At 36.3% G+C, this 18,017-nt stretch overlaps 1 protein-coding gene across 1 annotated transcript in view; it reads right to left on the reverse strand.

Moving 5' to 3' along the window:
* SEMA3E (semaphorin 3E) overlaps nucleotides 1–18,017 on the reverse strand; it is a 275,581-nt gene that overhangs the window by 108,152 nt on the left and 149,412 nt on the right. Inside the window, exons 2-4 of the mRNA XM_070470016.1 lie at nucleotides 12,642–12,802; nucleotides 3,741–3,800; nucleotides 124–243 (exon numbers count right to left, since the gene is read on the reverse strand). Of these exons, the coding sequence (XP_070326117.1) occupies nucleotides 124–243; nucleotides 3,741–3,800; nucleotides 12,642–12,802 (341 nt within the window). The remainder of the gene's footprint in view (nucleotides 1–123; nucleotides 244–3,740; nucleotides 3,801–12,641; nucleotides 12,803–18,017) is intronic.

Raw genomic sequence — 18,017 nt, forward strand, 5'->3', positions numbered from 1 at the left:
CAGAAGATCACAAATGCTCTTCTCTTTTATCCGAAGAAATGCCATAACCTTTCTTTTAAAACAAAGTTATTTTAAGCATGACTTTTGATAATTCATTCAGAGCAATGACTGAAACTGTCATACCTCCAAATGGTATCCAACTCTGATGAAGGCACAGAGTGGGTCAAAAGCTCCTGTCCCGCAGGTCAGTAGATGTGTTCTGTTATAGTGATGCAAAACCCGAACATAATTTGCACATTCATTCTAAAACCGGGAGAAAAAGAAGGAATTGGTTAGTGTAATAAAAACTGTTTAGCTTTTTTTTGGCTGTTGTTTTTCCTAACCCCAGACATCATATGTATAAGCCTCTCTTGGTTAGGGAAGGCAAAGGGGGCAGATGAAAAGGGGACAATGACCAGCAGAAAGTCGGGGCAGACGGATATAGCGAGGTATCAATTACAATCAACAATGGGAGTGCATCATTTTGAGGTATTCTAGTACACAATTGAGGAGTTTTTTTTTTAAAAGCACTGGTCAGAAGTGTATTCAGGTGTAGATTTCCAAGGCAATGTTTCACTAGGTAATTATTATCAATACTGTTATTTTTTAAAGTACATATAAATCAACATAAAGTCAGACGACCAATCAGTAGAAGTAGTTTCATTACCCTCAAGGAAACATATGCAGACTTCAGGGCACAAAGAGTTCTGATGTTTGGAAAAGTAAGTCCTGTATTTTCAAACTCATAAATTTATATAAAGTACTATAAGATTACAGTCCTGGGATCAGCAAACTTTTTCTATACAGAACCGGAGAGTGAATATATTTAGTTTGATGGGCCATCTGGTCTCTGTTTCAACTACTTAACTTCTGCAGCTATAGTATAAAGCAGCCATTGTCAACAGAAAAATAAATGGATGTGGATATGCTCCAAGAAAACTTCATTTATGGCAGGTCACATTCGGCCTCAGATCTCGAGTTTGTCTAAAATGGGATTCAACTGCAAACTTATCAGAAAACAGAACCTCAGTTTTGCACATCCTTATATTCCGTAGTTAAACAAACTCAGTACCTAATACACAGCCCACACTCAACAAAGTTTTAACAGATCAATCATTAGGTGAGTGTGCTAAGTGAAAAAACGTTCTAAAACTATTTCAAACCAACTTAACTAAATTTTAGCGAATACCTTGTTGGCAAATTAATCCCAGGGACAGAGGAGCCTGGTGGGCTGCTGTGTATGGGGTCGCACAGAGTCGGACTCGACTGAAGCGACTTAGCAGCAGCAGCAGTGCATTTAAATTATGAGAGAAATACCAAACCCTTTTATTGCTAAATATTACCTTGATATTACTAGATGCAATAGTCAGTAAAAGATACTTTATAAAGACAGATTCTTATTTTTAAAGTCTCTCATGTAACAGTATAGGGATGAAAAAAGTCAGCAGAACATCATACCATACGTGACTGAGATTATAGCATTCCCTTGGCAAGAACAAGTAATGCGCTAATGAACACATTATTTGGGGTACTAAGATTTATTTCTTTAATTTCCTATTAACATAGCATCCTAGACTATGGATGACCCACACAGTTGGGAAAACCTAGTATTCTATTCTCATCTTGCTGTAAGCACATGCTTCTCATCCCCTGAAATGGGCACATCTTGAGGGGCCAATGAGACCATGTTCTGACTCCGCCAGGTTTAGACCAACTCAGCCTCTGGATGTGTTCAGTTAGCCAGCAACACGCTGCAGACTGAGGAAGCAAGTCATCCCTTGACTGTTACCCAGTTGCTATGCAAGAATGAGGTGTTGGTAGAATGTGTGTTAATTTTTCACATGTTTTTGCTTTTTTTTTCTTACAGAAAAAAAGAACAAGTTAACTTTCTAGAGGAGATGTGTACGCTTTTTCCAAAGTTGTGAACTGTGTCATCAGCTGGTCACACCTAAAATGTTTGAAAAGTCCTTTCACTCTTGTGTTCGCGTGCTCAGAACTGTGGAATAGGGCTGCTGCTGCTGCACCACCTCTTCCCTTTCACACACTAAAGGTAAGTTATGGAGAAATGAAATACTGATTCCTTCAGGAGGCGATCTGCTCAAAACACGTGGAATACATAAAGCATGTCTATTGCCTTTGCCATCTTCTATCGAGGTTTTAGTTTTTTCTCCTTCAGCTTCTTCATTCGTTTCTAATTCACTAATCAAAGTGAAACGAAATCTCACAAAGACGGTGCTTAGCTTATCTTTAAGATACTACCTGAAATTATTTTTCTAATACATAGGAAATAAACATTACTATAAGAATGTATAAATATGAATTGATTAAATATAGTAAGATATAAGAGAAAATAAAAACAGCATCTAGATGGCACCTTGGTTCCCTACACTAACTCCACAATGAAAATAATTTTTAATTATGTACACATAGACAATGAACATGTATATATCAAATATGCATGTATGTATATGTGTGTGTTTGTGCTAAGTTGCTGCATTCATGACCAGCTATTTGCAACGCTATGGACTGTAGCCCCCCAGGCTCCTCTGTCTATGGGATTCTCCAGGCAAGAATATTGGAGTGGCTTGCCATGCCTTCCTCCAAGGGAACTTCCGAACCCAAGGACTGAACCCACATCTCTTTTATCTCCTGCATTGGCAGGCGTGTTTTTTTTTTATCACTAGTGCCACCTGGAAAGCTGTGTGTGTGTGTGTGTGTGTGTGTGTGTGTGTATTGTTGTTCAGTCTCTAAGTCATGTCTGTCTCTTTGCAGCCCCATAAGACTGCAGCATTCCAGGCTTCCCTGTCTTTCACCGTCTCCCAGAGTTTGCTCAGACTCATGTCCATTGAGTAGGTGATGCCATCCAACCATCTGATCCTCTGTCCCATTCCTTCTCCCCCTACCCTCAATCTTTCCCAGCATCAGGGTCTTTTCCAATGAGTTGCCTCTTCATATCAGGTGGCCCAAGTTTGGAGCTTCAGCTTCGGCCATCAGTTCTTCCAATGAATATTCAGGGTTGATTTCCTTTAGGATTGACTGGTTGGATCTCTGCTGTCCAAGGGAGTCTCAAGAGTCTTCTCCAGCACCACAGTTCAAAAGCATCAATTCTTTGGCAATCAGCCTTCTTGATGATCCAACTCTCACATCTGTACATGAGTACTGGAAAAACCATAGCTTTGACCAGATGGAACTTTGATGGCAAAGTGATGTCTGCTTTTTAATATGCTGTCTAGGTTTGTCATAGCTTTACTTTCAAGGAGGAAGTGTCTTTTAATTTCATGGCTGCAGTCACCTCCACAGTGATTTTGGAGCCCCCCAAAATAAAAACTGTCACTGTTTCTCTTTTTTCCTCACCTATTTGCCCTGAAGTAATGGGGCCAGATGCCATGATCTTCAGGAGAGGACACTGGTGACCCACTCCAGTGTTCTTGCCTGGAGAATCCCAGGGATGGGGAAGCCTGGTGGGCTGCCGTCTATGGGGTCACACAGTCGGAAATGACTGATGCGACTTAGCAGCAGCAGCAGCTGTGATCTTCATTTTTTGAATGTTGAGTTTTAAGCCAGCTTTTTCACTCTTCTCTTTCACCTTCTGAATGTGTGTATATATAATATATGTGTATATATCTAGATATATGTATTCTTCCTTACATGAATTGCATATATGCTTTTTAGGAAAAAATAACAGCTAAGAGACTCAATCCTTTGTCACTGACCAGGACTACAATTAATGATATATTTAGTTTATAATGAATAATACTTACAGCATCATTTCCTTTCATTATGCATTCTTCTGTTTTTAGTGCTGTACTTGGCCAGTGTATCTGAAATAAAATATAATGTACTATTATGCAAACACATATAAAAATAAACTACACTGAAAACCCATTTCATTTTTTGTGTAAGTCAATACTTTATACTTTATTTTATTTTTGTTGGTTTTATTTCTTTCTTTGAGAAGATCAAGAGGTTTATCACTTAACTCAGATATTATGGAGCCAAATCCAGGCCCTAATACATGAAAATATTGGGGACTTATAAAAGTGGTGACAATAGCATTTAATTATGATGATCTTGTTATGATTAAAGTTACTATCATAGGAGTAAGCACTACATGGTTTCAACTATAGGAACACAACATTCCTTTGATATTGTTCTTACTGTAACAGGCCCCCTAGGTTTCTTACTAACAATATCCAGCATCATGTGGTCCTTTGCTTTCACCGTGCAGTATATAAACTTTTAAATACTTTGGCCACCTGATGCAAAGAGCCAACTCACTGGAAAAGACCCTGAAGCTGGGAAAGACTGAAGGCAGGAGGAGAAGGGGGGCGGGCAGATGACAAGGTTAGATGGCATCACCAACACAAGGGACATGAATTTGAGCAAAGTCCAGGAGATAATGAAGGACAGGGAAGCCTGGTGTGCTGCAGTCCATGGGGTAGCAAAGAATTGGACACGACTTAGTGACTGAACAACTACAAACAGAAACACATGAGCACTTTTTGTTATGTTGCAACATAAAAAAGAAAGACACAGAGTAAGTAGAGATACGAAAGAAAGCCAGTTAAAAGCCAAAAGCACACATAGAAAAGCCTAGAATCAATGCTCTTCATTATATCATAGATCTATCGATGGAGCATATATGATTCAGGAAAGATATCACATTAACATAACAATGTCAGGTTCAACTGCAGACTTGCATCAGCCTGAAGAGGGTCCTTAACACTACTACAGAATAAGGATGCTGGAAGTGAAACTGTTGAATTTATAAGGATTTATTGATCCTTTTTTGGAAAAAATTCAGACACTGAGCGATAGGTTTTCCCAGATGACTTCTAAAATATATCCTAATTTGAGATTCAATTTGGTTTTGGAATTATAGTTTTACTATGGATGCATAAATCATTCAAAAGGATATGCTACAATGTATGTGTGTATATGTGTAAACACAGACTCAAAATACAAATTAATTTTAGGATTATTCATCACTGGAAAGATAATTTGCTTATTAATATGAGTAAATCAGAGAATACCTCACCCGTCAATCATAATGATTAACATTCTTAACATCTTAAATTACAAGAAGCAGGGCTTTTCTTCTTATAATATTAACACCCTTTTTTATTCACTTTTCATCATTATGTAAAATGAGACTTATTTAAACTATATTTCTACAATTTCAAAGTATTTGATAACCAATTCTTTGGAGAAAAATACCAAAGTTCAGCTTTTCAATGTTGAAACAGTATCCAGACAAGAGAATAACCTCAATTTACTACCTCCTTCTCAATCATTGGCTTCATGTGGATTATTTCTGGGATTATTTGAACACACTGTTTTGGGGGAGCAGTTCTCTAGAGAATTCCTATATTATTTTGACTAATTTTGTTTTCAGCTATCTTTTCAAACAGCCTTGGAAGACAGAGATAGATCCTCCCTCCAGGGCAAATAGATTTTTTCTTGATCAGGATAATAAAGAGAACGTCTCCCTCTGGGCAAAGGCTGGACAGGTTTGCTAGAAGACTCCTTTTAAGACTGAGAGTATTCTGAGCTGGAAGTTGGTAAAGTGGGTGCAACATATATTCACTGTGTATCCAACATCTCTTTAGGCTGCTTTGCTTTGTGGGACTTAAGGAGGAAAAGACAATGGATGGAAACATGAGGCTCATGGAGTCTGCTGTTCTGGGAGTGACAGTCCTCTGTCTCCAGCCCAGGTGCCTCCTGTCTTCTGCCAGCATCAATGAAACTATGACAGGCTGACTTGCCTAGCAAGGTAAAATTCACAGTTCTTGACACAAACAAAAAAATAATATATTCTGTGGTGGTGAAGACAATACATGGTTCTTCTAGGATTGCCAGAATGTGTTATTTCTAACAGTGAACCTAATAGTGATGACAGATCTAGGAATAATGAAATCATTACTTCAGGCACATCTTAAATGATGTTCCCAGATAACTTTCAACAGACGGCATTTGTCCCTCCTTTAATGCTCTGAATTGTTTTTCTTACTTTTTCTTCCTATGATATCACAGTATGTGTATTCAATTTTAGCTCTCTTGTTAGGCTGGAAGAGGGCAAGCCTGCGACTTACTGCTGTAGCCCTAAAATGCCTACCCGGCACAGGGTCTTTAATGCCATCACTGCTTATTCACTGGCTACTGACAGATTTGTATCAGTCAACACTTCTTTATCACATTCTTCAAAAAGTCAGTTCACTAAAGGATCCTACAATACAGTTTAAGAGAGAGATCACTGACATGAAAATGCTGCAATCGGTGTCAAGTAAATGAGACAAGCAGCACTTTCCAGTTTAATCAGGGAGGAAATCCTACAGAGTTTAGTGAGTGTGAAAGACTGGCAGGATTTCCGAGGGCAGAGGAAACGGTCTTAACCAGATCACTCTGGGTTCACAGAGGGAAAGAAGTAGAGGATTAAGTTATGAACACTTAACCACTAAAGTCCAACACATCAGAACTCCCCTGAGGAATAATACACTTGAGTTTTGCTTTTCTTGTTGTTCATACTTTAGTTTGCTTTGGTTTGTTTTTTTTTTTTTAACACAATTTAACAGGCTCAGGACTGTATTCAAATGTCCACTCAGGTGAGAAAAGATAAGAGAATGATCTCACTGAAAATCATAAGTTATTTTAAAGCCATCATGTACAGATGTTCTGCCAAGACAGTAAGGGAAATGATTTTCTTCATTTGTTTTGGCAGTCAGGATGTCTTTTGGTTCTGCTCCAAAGTATAGCATCAACAAAAAGTCATAAAATTAATCTATCTGTTCTGCATAAAACATTTTTAAAGGCAGTTAAACAACAGGGTGTAATGACATTTCCAAATTCTCTGCACCAAGAAAGGTACAAAAAGCAAAAGGTTAAATACACATGATTTCATCACAATATTCCTACTATATAATTTAATTGTTCTAAAGCATTTTAACAGGCCATTTACTACTCTTGTATAGCTCAAAGGAGAAAAATAAAATAAAAATTAAATTACAAAGTATTCTTTTCTGGACTCCCTATTGAACCTCCTAATTATACCAGGATTAAGAATTTAACAATTCTATTGTTATATGATGTTAGAACACTCAGAAATTCTGGAGAGCAAAAACAAATGAACAAAAAAGTAATAATTTAACTGTCTAAAAAACATTATTTCCTTTTTTATTGAAAAAGATTAAATAAAATGATCCAGTAAATGTAAATCTCTCTTGGAATATATTTAAGTGACTAAGACACTATTATAACTTCACCTAATATTCTCTTCCTAATTCTATTATTCTAATGAAAAATATTGTTTATATTTTAGTTTTTTCTTTCTATATTTTACATCTATATGTAGTACCAGTGCCCATCGACATATTTTAATTTAAGGTCCTACAAATGTCATTAAAATCAAGAAAATATATTTTGAATATAACACATTAAAAGAGACTTAATGGTTTATAAGTGGTAGTTTCAACCTGTCATACTTCATCTTACTGTTTATCCTTTTATAATTAGTTATAATGACTGTCATTATTCAAATACTTTGTAACCAGAATTATTATCTTCTGCATTACAGATAAAATTTGTTCTTGAAATGTTGATAATCAAAAGCTTTTGAATTAGAACACTATTATTATGACACAAACATATCTGGCCTGGTAAGACTCTGATGTTGGGAGAGATTGAAGCCAAAAGGAGAAGGGGCAGCAGAGGGTGAGATGTTTGGATAGCATCACTGAGCCAATGGGCATGGATCTGAGCAAAGCTCCAAGAGAGAGCAGAGGATAGAGGAGCCGGTGGTGCTGCCATCCATGGGGTCGCAAAGAATCAGACATAATTTAGAGACTGAACAACAAATGCCCTTTTTAATGGATGAAATTTACTAAATTGCTATCATTAGTGTGAAACACCATTTGCCATTTTATACGCAAATTATATTTTAATGCTTTTCTCCCACTTTAAAAAAAGTTCTAAAATGGAAGAATTTTTTTTCACCTTTGATTCAATAAACTTGAGTGAGAAAAGTATAAATATTTTTACAAATAGAAGTGACTAAACTTTATTTATAGATACCCAAATTAAGTAGTGTAACTTTAGCTTTAAATAATAGTGGTAGGAATAATTTTAGAATTAAAAAAAGGTGAAATTTAGAAACAGAAAAGCCATGGGTAAAAGTTAAAGCCAATATTTATTATTAAATATGGAATATCCGATGACATCTTCCCTGGTGCCTCTGATGGTAAAGAATCTGCCTGTAATGTGGGAGACCTGGGTTCAATCTCTGGGTTGGGAAGATCCCTGGCGGAGGGCACGGCAATCCATTCCAGTATTCTTGCTTAGAGAACCCCCATGGACAGAGGAGCCTGTCTCAAAGAGTAGGGCATGAATGAGCAACTAAACACAGCACATGAAGTCCTATAAAATACAGCTTAAATAAACCAACATTTCCACTTTTGATTTCTTTATGAAATGAAAAAAGAAGATTTTATATGTCGAACTATATAGTATTGCTATGTCCCCCAAAATAACTTTATTTTTCAGGAAGCCTTGGTAATTCTCAAATGTGCATAGATTGCAAGAGGCTACATCAACAGAACACAGACAAGCTAGTCCCTATGCTGTCTTTGAATACCAGAGCCTCCTTGGACTCTCAACTTTGCCACAAAATAACAAAGGGGAAACAGCTCCTTCTTGTTCTTGTCACTGGTTTTCCTCTGCTTCTGTCACCAACAACTGTTTCACTAGTCTATTAACCATCACTAAAGGAAGCACTAGTGATGCAAAGGCAGTAAGGACCAAGAGGAAAGAGACGCCTGATAACAAAAGGCAGAACTAATGGTAAGCTGAAGACGAATTTGGGAGACGCAGTTCACACCAAAGTAGCAGCCTGGTTCTCAATTCAATGGTGTAGTAGAAATAGCTTAGGCTTCTGAGACAAATGAACTTGGTTTTAAGTTCTAATTGCTACTTACTGGCCTCATGGCCTTATTCTTCTCTTTTCTCCATTTACCCAAAACGCTGCTGCTAAAGCAATCACCCTAAACTCTCATTCTCGTTATGTCATACAAGTACTCAGACTCTCCCACTGGCTCCAGCTCAGCAGCCAATGTTCTTCAGGGTCTGGTCTAAGCCATATTTCCACCCTTAACTACCATCTCCCCTGTTCCCACCCACATGCCCCCACCCCACCCATCTACTCCAGCCAAACCACTACTTCAAGTTGCTCTAAAATTTCTCAGTTTCTCCCCTGTCCTCACTACCAAACTGTGTGAATCAAAATTCCAACTACTATTCAAAGTCCACTTTTAAATTATATCTCCTCCAGGAAACCCAACTCTCAGTTTATGCATATTTTCTTAGTATTTTATTTGGACTTTTATTATAGTTCTCTTCAAATTGTGCTATCTATGACAGACGTGTATATATCTTCTCCATTGCGCTAGAAATATTTCAGGGTAGGGACTGTTTTATTAATTTCTGCGTACTTCATATTTCCATGACTAGTTCTAGAACTTAGTTGAATGTCTTTAATATGTAGGACTCCTATACCTCACTTAGAAATGGAAGCACACAAGAATCATGCACTACAATATTGTAAAGTAATTAGCCTCCAACTAATAAAAAAAAAAGAATCACGCGCTAATTCTGTGCCTTGTTTAGATAATAACCATGATAGCAAATACTTAGATAACACTGCATATTTTTGGCACTGTTCAAGGCAATTAATAACTCAATTAATTGTCTTATAAAGTGCTCAGTTGCTTCAGTTTGTGTCTGACTCTTTGCAACCCCATGGACTGCAGCCCACCAGGTTCCTCTGTCCATGAGATTCTCCAGGCAAGAACAGAGTGTGTTGCCATACCTTTCTCATGTTTTTCTCTTTCCAAGTCTTCATCTATAAGTGACTGCTATTGTCACATAATGATCAGAATCTCAAGATACTTTAATATTTTCACCCGAATAATGATTTCCTCTAGCTGAGTCCAAATCATTTTGCACCAAAAGACTTAAGACAAAAGTGCAAAGGAAAAAAAACAAAAAGTTTAAATAAATTTCTTAGGAAGTTCCTGATGAAATCAGAGTTTAAGTATGGTGTTATCTGTGGATTTTAGAGACTTTTCAAGAGCGTAATCTGCAGAAGAAATTTTTTCTGGCAGGTAGGAGGTTCTCATGAGGTAAAACAAATGGAATAATAAGGGTAGAAATTTTACAGTGTTACCACCAGGATTGACTCTTCCATTTTTGAGTGAAGGTCAAGGGTCTTTTATGAATGTGACATAGATACAAGAGAACAGAATTTCAGGGTGAAAGTATTACATAGTCTGGGACATGCTATGAATTAATTAATTTATAAAGCAAAGTCAGTATCTAAAAATACTAACAGTAAATTTACTAAATGGTAGTGAAAATGTTAGTCACTCAGTCATGTCTGACTCTTTGTGACCCGATAGATTATAGCCCACCAAGCTCCCCTGTCCATGGGATTTCCCAGATAAGATTACTGGAGTAGATAGCCATTGCTTTCTCCAGGGGATCTTTCTGACCCAGGGATCAAACCTTGGTCTACTTGCATTGCAAGCAGACTCTTTACCTTCTGAGATACCAGGAAAGCCCAGCGATAGGTAAGTTCTTACCTATTTCAAAATTGCACAGGAAAAATCAGTCTAATGAGTATATGATAGTACAAGTTCTGATAGTTATAGTTGATCCTTGAACAACATGGGTTCGAACTGTGAAGGTCCACTTACACGCGGATTTTTTTCAGTGAATACCCTAATATGTCCCCTTTAACATATGAGAAAGCAGAAGAAAAAAGGGATTAAGGAATTTGCCGAGTACTACAAATGCAAAGCCAGGATTTAAACTAAAAATCTAACTTGTGTTCCTCATTCAATCTTCATACCCCTACAACAAAGGAAGTACAGTCACAAGTAACACAGTTGAATCTAGTAACTAATACTGAATAAAACAAAACAAAAAAGCAACCCCAGAAGACTACAATAAACTATTGTGTATCATTTTTACATAGCTTAAAACAAGTAACTCTAAACAATACACTGTATAGGGAAACACTTATGATAAAATAATTCTTTAAAATTTAAAATTAATAAATAAATAAACCAAAAATCCATCAGAGTGATGGTTTCTAGGCAGTAGGAGACACAGAGGAAAAGAGGGAGGAAACAAAAGGTAACTGCAGGCACAGTGGGAATGGTGATAATGTCATTCTTGAGTTGGCTGGTGAGTTCTAGGTATTTATTTCACTATTATACCTTCTAAGATATTTACATTATTTATTATTTTATGTAACAGATATTGGGCTTCCCTGGTGGCTCAGTGGTAAGGAATCTGCCTGCCAGTGCAGGAGACCTGAGTTCAATCCCTGCGTCAGGAAGATCCCCTGGAGAAGGAAATGGCAACTCACTCCAGTATTCATGCCTGGGAAATCTCATGGACAGAGAAACCTGGTGGGCTACAGTCCATGGAGTCACAAAATAATTGGATACGAGTTAGTAACTACACAACAATAATCCAAGCAAATGAAAAAAAGAGAAAAAATTTAATCTGGGGGAGGGGGAAGAAGTGTGATCTATTTTCTTAATTATAGTAATGCATATAGTTACCACTTAGCTAAAAATTGTGGTACAGCTATAATAGGAAGATGACAGGGCAGATTAGTAGGGGCTGCTGCTGAAATTGTGCAGATATTTTAGCTATGTCACTGCAAGAAAAGGAAGCAAAAATCCTCATCTTCCTTTACAGAAAGTCAACAGATTTTGTCTAAAACTAATGATATCAAGAAAGAACAGTACACAAATGTCACTTAGACATACGGAGATAAGAACCAGAAAAAACGAGAGCTTTAAATGATTTCCTCTAGAGATTAGGAATTGGATGGGATGAAGGTGTTCTGCTTTTTATGATAATTTTTTTAAATGACTTTAAAAAATATGGACATTGTTCATTTTGACAAACATAAAAGTATACAAGTAAATTATAAAGAAAATGTATTATGTAATATATACCTTTATGCCAAAAAATGCTATAGTTTACATATATCTGAATGTTTTATGTAAGGTTGATATAGTTCTGGAAACATATTAATTCAACTCTACAAGCACAGATTATAAGGACCATTTTTCTTCTTATAGTTAACCTTTCTCAAAAAAGTTGAGTGCTTGCCTATTTTAATATATTTTAATCCTTTAGGTTTAAAGAGCATCCATCTGAATTAGTGATCTTACCAACAGAAATACACGAGTCAGCTACACTGAGTTCACACATCCATATTTCTTCAGGCTGGGATTTTTGGAGTAATAAAGCCCAAAGGGACTTTAAATCAGAATATGCAAACTTAGGTGTCAGGAGAGTGGGTGTGGTACAAGGGCCACTAGGCAAGAGAGAGTTTCAATGCATCAATCACAAGTCTTCTGGGGATTTGGGGATCAGTGGTGTGTGTGCTAGAAAAGTTTATTCTGCATTATTTATAAATCTTCTCAAAATGATTTTATTTTTAATGTATATTTTATTTCTTTCAATAATATTATCACTCAGAATGTTCACGTGGTCAAGACAATGAAAAATCTAATCCAAGTAATACCCATTCAAGAAGATTTCTCACTTACTCCTTTTCTTTCTCTCCTGAAATATAGTTTACTCTTTCATACCTCTCTATAGCCACTGCTGATGTGTTCTAAGCTGAGGGAATATACAAGATCCTTGCCTCCCACGAAGAGTCTCTCTTGATATTCATCCAGCAGCATTGTCTGGAGATTAAGAAATCCAAAAGGGCTATGAAAGACCGATGTTCTGTTTAGATCCAAGAGCTCTGAAATGCAAAACAAAATGTACCCTAAACACAGAGAAAATACAAATACCTTTATAACACTTTTTTTCATGGCTCTATTTTCACATGTATTAATACTGTGAAGTTAACATTCATTCATTTTATCATAAATACAAACTCAAATTTATTGTTCAGAAAGACTAAAAATATATAATACACTTTCAATACTTGGTTGTGTGTTTGAAAGTTTCTAAAATAGTAGATATTCTAACCATGTAAAGGGATGGATATTAACTAAACTTATTGGGATAGTCATTTCTTGATATGACTTGATATCAAATCAATATGTTGTAAACAGACTCATACAACATTACATTCAACTATAATTTTAAAAACAAAAAAAATTGTTCAGCATTTAAAAACAGAGTATAATGGAAATAAGTCACCATGTGCACAAATTAAAATATTTTTTAAGTTTATGAATAGAAAAGCTTTGACACAACTTAATATGTAAATAGCCTATGCTTTTTAATACAGAATTATTTTTCACAAACTTTAATGTAAAGCACTACATAGAAACATCATTCCACTATGACTTTTATATTTACTTCTCTGTATAATAAAAATCCTAATTCTAAAATAAATATCCCCAAAACAAGTCCATTTAATTCCAGATGAACACCAATTCAGAAAAAATGTTTCCACTTGAAACTGGTTTTGAAAGTCATGTCCAAAATCAAATCACCCAAGTCTGGAAACTATCAGGACTGTGAATGCAATGAAGTAAAACATGGTAGTATTCACTACAGTGGGAATAACTGTTAAAACTGACACGGATCTACTGTCTAAAACTGTGATTTAGGCTACTGTTTATGCACTACTCCTACTTCAGAAGGACTAAAGAGCCTCTTGATGAAAGTGAAAGAGGAGAGTGAAAAAGTTGGCTTAAAGCTCAACATTCAGAAAAACTAAGATCATGGCATCCAGTGCCATCACTTCAAGGCAAATAGATGGGGAAACAGTGGCTGACTTTATGTTTTTGGGCTCCAAAATCACTGCAGATGGTGATTGCAGCCATAAAATTAAAAGACACTTACTCCTTGGAAGGAAAATTATGACCAACCCAGACAGCATATTAAAAAGCAGAGACATTATTTTGTCAACAAAAGTCTATCTAGTCATGTATGGATGTGAGAGTTGGACTATAAAGAAAGCTGAGCGCCAAAGAATTGATGCTTTTGCACTGTGGTGTTGGAGAAGACTCTTGAGAGTCCCTTGGACTGCAAGGAGATCCAACCAGTCCATCCTAAAGGAGATCAGTCCTGGGTGTTCATTGGAAGGACTGATGCTGAAGCTGAAACTCCAATACTTTGACCACCTGATGCAAAGAGCTGACTCATTTGAAAAGACCCTGATACTGGGAAAGATTGAGGGGAGGAGGAGAAGGGGACGACAGAGGATGAGATGGTTGGATGGCATCACCAACTCAATGGACATGAGTTTGGGTGAACTCTGGGAATCCGTGATGGACAGGGAGGCCTGGCTTGCTGGGGTTCATGGGGTCGCAAAGGGTCGGACACAACTGAGTGACTGAACTGGACTGAACTTACTTCAGAAAGTCAGAATCTGGCAAACCTGTGGCATTACTTGTTTGTTGAAGCTATTTCACTGCATATGGCAGTTCATTACTTATGGTTGCTAAATGATATGTGAGAGACTTTGAGGATGAGAAAGAATATGACTCCAATATGAAAAACCCCGCAGGCTGAAAATTCCCAGGAAGGCGCCTTGGAAATTTTGACAAGTTAACAGATAACTTCATTTCCCAAAAATTTGTTCCTAATGCAAATGACAGAGAAGTTTAAATACTGGTAACCAAAACATTCAAATCCAGATAGCAATATGAAATATGACAGATCTACATCATTTTGTCCACTCTTACACTATTTCTGACAAAAGAGAAATAAAGTATTTTTTCCCCTCTATTAAGAATGTATTAACTTCTATTTCTCCACTCTGAAACTGCTGATGCCCAACATTTCATGGGATAAGGCTAACTTTAAATCTTTATTTTAAAACAAGTAATATTGCTAGCATCAAAGTATCATTTATAAAGGTAAAACCTGTGATATTGAACCATTTGACAATTCATCTAAATAAAGAACTTAAACTTTTTAGGGAGAGATAGAAATAACAAGGTGCTTTATTTAGGGAGGATGAAAATAGGAATTTGAGAGATTTACGGGTTCTTGAATCCTGGAAGACAAATTTTTTCCTACTTAGCAATTTTGTCAAGGTATAATCATATTATTTTCCTTTCTTACTAGGCATTCACAGAAAGAGATGCACTTTTAAGGAATTCAATACCATAACAAAAATATAAATCAAAGTTCTCCACTGCCATTATACCTTGTCTTTATATGTAATCAATTAAGGTGCTACATCGGGTCTGATCAGCAAACTTTTGTAGAAAAAGCTCCCCAGTTATTCTGATATAGTTCTAAAATTCTTCAAGTGTTAAGCATGGTGAAATCATTATCTGAATACACTTAACTGATCAAAGAATGGGTATATGCTAAGTAGAATTAACAGATCTCTAAACTACAGACTTACTAAGAACAGTAAGGTACAGAATTTAGGAAACTAAGTTGGCTGGAAAATGAGAGAAAGTCATGAAAGGAACAAATATGAGGAACCTATCCCAAAGTGTTGCCACAGTTGAGTACTCATTGCGAATTTTTAAAAGTATGAGATGCAAAGAGAGGCACCCTCACCAGTAAAGGAGGCCCTCTGTAAGTGAATTCCAGTAGGGATGGAATGACCTTGCTTTTTCCCAATGAAGTCATTAAAGTCTCATTACCTCCATATACACCTAGAGATATAGACATCAAAACTTCTACTTGTTTTTTTGACTTGCCAACTTCTGCAGGGCTTATTATGCTTACTCTAATTTTTATAGCGTAAAGGTGGTAGTTCCTATTTTTTTTATCAGTAATAATAAGAGACTAACTACTGATCCAATAGTGATATACAATTGTGATATCCAATAGTGAATACTGATGGCATCACCGACTCAATGGACATGAGTTTGAGTAAGCTCCAGGAGCTGGTGATGGACGGGGAAGTCTGGCGTGCTGCAGTCCATGGGGTCGCAAAGAGTCGGACACAACTGAACGATTGAACTGAACTGAACTACTGATCCACCAGTCTTATTTTCTTTTAATATATCAAATTTTATTCTGACCCATCCTCCATCTATATGACTAAGTCTATCCCATGAGATAACAAAGATGAACTCATGTTTCTGTTGAGGAGTAGTTTGGGAAATGCAAAGGGAAAAATTCCAACAATTGCAAATTTTTCACAAGTTCCTTGCTCATGGCCTTTATATTTATTGATTTTTTTCCACCACAGTAAAGAACCACAGTGTAACAGTTTGAATTATTATTGTCCTTTACGTGACTTATGAAGAAACTCAGGTGCCTAGAGAATAAATGGGAAAGAGAGAACTATCCTACAGATATGCACTATTACAATGAAAAAAAAATCACCAAAGAAAAAAAAAGAGAGAAAGAGAAAGAGAGAGAGAGAGAATTAAAGTACAACAGATATAGATGCTATTATGAAAGTCCTGTAGACTGAGAAGCTGAAAAGCCAGGTTCTGGTCTTGGCTTTGCCACTAATTACCTGAGTAACCTTGAATAACCACTTAACTTCTTTAGACTGGTTTCCTCACATGTTAATTACCCTTCTGTCCTCAAAATGATTAATTCTTTGCCTAAATTGCATTTCTAAAATGGAGGTGGTAAAACACTGTTAAAAATATACAAATCCAAAGACAGATATTTTTAGTCTTTCAAAGTATAGTGCTGAATCTATATTTTTGACATCTTCAAAAATGGAGTGATCAATGAAAAATTCTAAATAGCTGATGACCCATATTTAAACTTGCCTAAAGGGAAGTAGTTAAAACATTAATTTATGACTTTTCATATATTTAAAATATTACAGGATCAGGAAATACTTTTAGTTTATCAGGAATTTTTGATCTAATTTATTTTGATTCATTCATATTGCCTCAGAAAAAACTGCTGCCAAGATATGCCTGGATACATATGATGTACATGCCTTAGGCAGTAAGTTAAGAAATTTCATTTCACTTATAAAGACACTTCCTGGGATAGTTCCTAAGTTATTTTTTAAAAAATATAAGATCTAATAAATAGACTGTAGTTTTCTTTAAACATGTTCCCTATATGAGGGGTGGGCATTCAATGCTTCTGTAACTCTCTACTTTGACCAGCACAGCAGAATAGCGCTGATGACTGATTCCTAATAAGTTCAGGCTTATCATTAGAAATTTCAGAATCAAGGTACTAACCAAAACATATCAGTTCAATGGTTTATATTTTTCTTGTTCACTTGCATAGAGATAAATCCTGATTGTGATCCTTAACTCACTCTGAGACCCAAAGCCTCCTTCCTGTCTGGGACTCTCCAGTATCTTGAGCTCTAAGTCAGGGAAGGCCAAAAGTATCCACTATGTGTAAATGTCTGTGCTTCAGATGTATATTTGGAATAATGGACACAGAGGAGGAATTATAAAACATAAACATTTTTAAAGGTTGTGCATATTTATGCTTTAATACTAACTAATTTTCTACTTTTATTTGATTAATTTACCTACCTCTTTCCCAAAAGGATCTGAGATGACTCATGCAAATATTCAATTGAACAAACAAATATATACTTAGGGGTATTAAAATATTGGGAAATAACAAAGTGAGAGGTCTGGAATAAATTTTATTAAGTGTAAGTCATTCTCTAATATCCAATGCAATGTTAAAGTGAACATCAAAATTGACCCCAGGCTTCTAAAAAAATCCAAAGTCACTAAAATACAAGAGAAAAACTATTAACAATTGCTTAAGAGCACTGCCTGATGTGATGATTAATTTTATGTCTCAATTTGACTGGATCACAGTTGTCTAGGTATTTGGCTAAACATCTCACTTAATCATGTGGCACTTACTTGTAAGAGGTAGGACCTACAACTATTCTTGTTTCCCAAATGCAAAAAGAAAGGTTTTAAGGAGATTCAGTACACAGATAACTGGAGGAGGGCATGGCAACCCACTAATATTCTTGCCTGGAGAATCCCAAGAACAGAGGAGCCTGGTGGGCTACAATCCATGGGGTCACAAAGAGTCAGACAGGACTAAGCAACTAAGCACAGCACACAGCTAAGGCTATTTGG

The sequence above is a fragment of the Odocoileus virginianus genome, chromosome 1, assembly GCF_023699985.2.
Source record: "Odocoileus virginianus isolate 20LAN1187 ecotype Illinois chromosome 1, Ovbor_1.2, whole genome shotgun sequence".
Classification (NCBI taxonomy): Eukaryota; Metazoa; Chordata; class Mammalia; order Artiodactyla; family Cervidae; genus Odocoileus; species Odocoileus virginianus.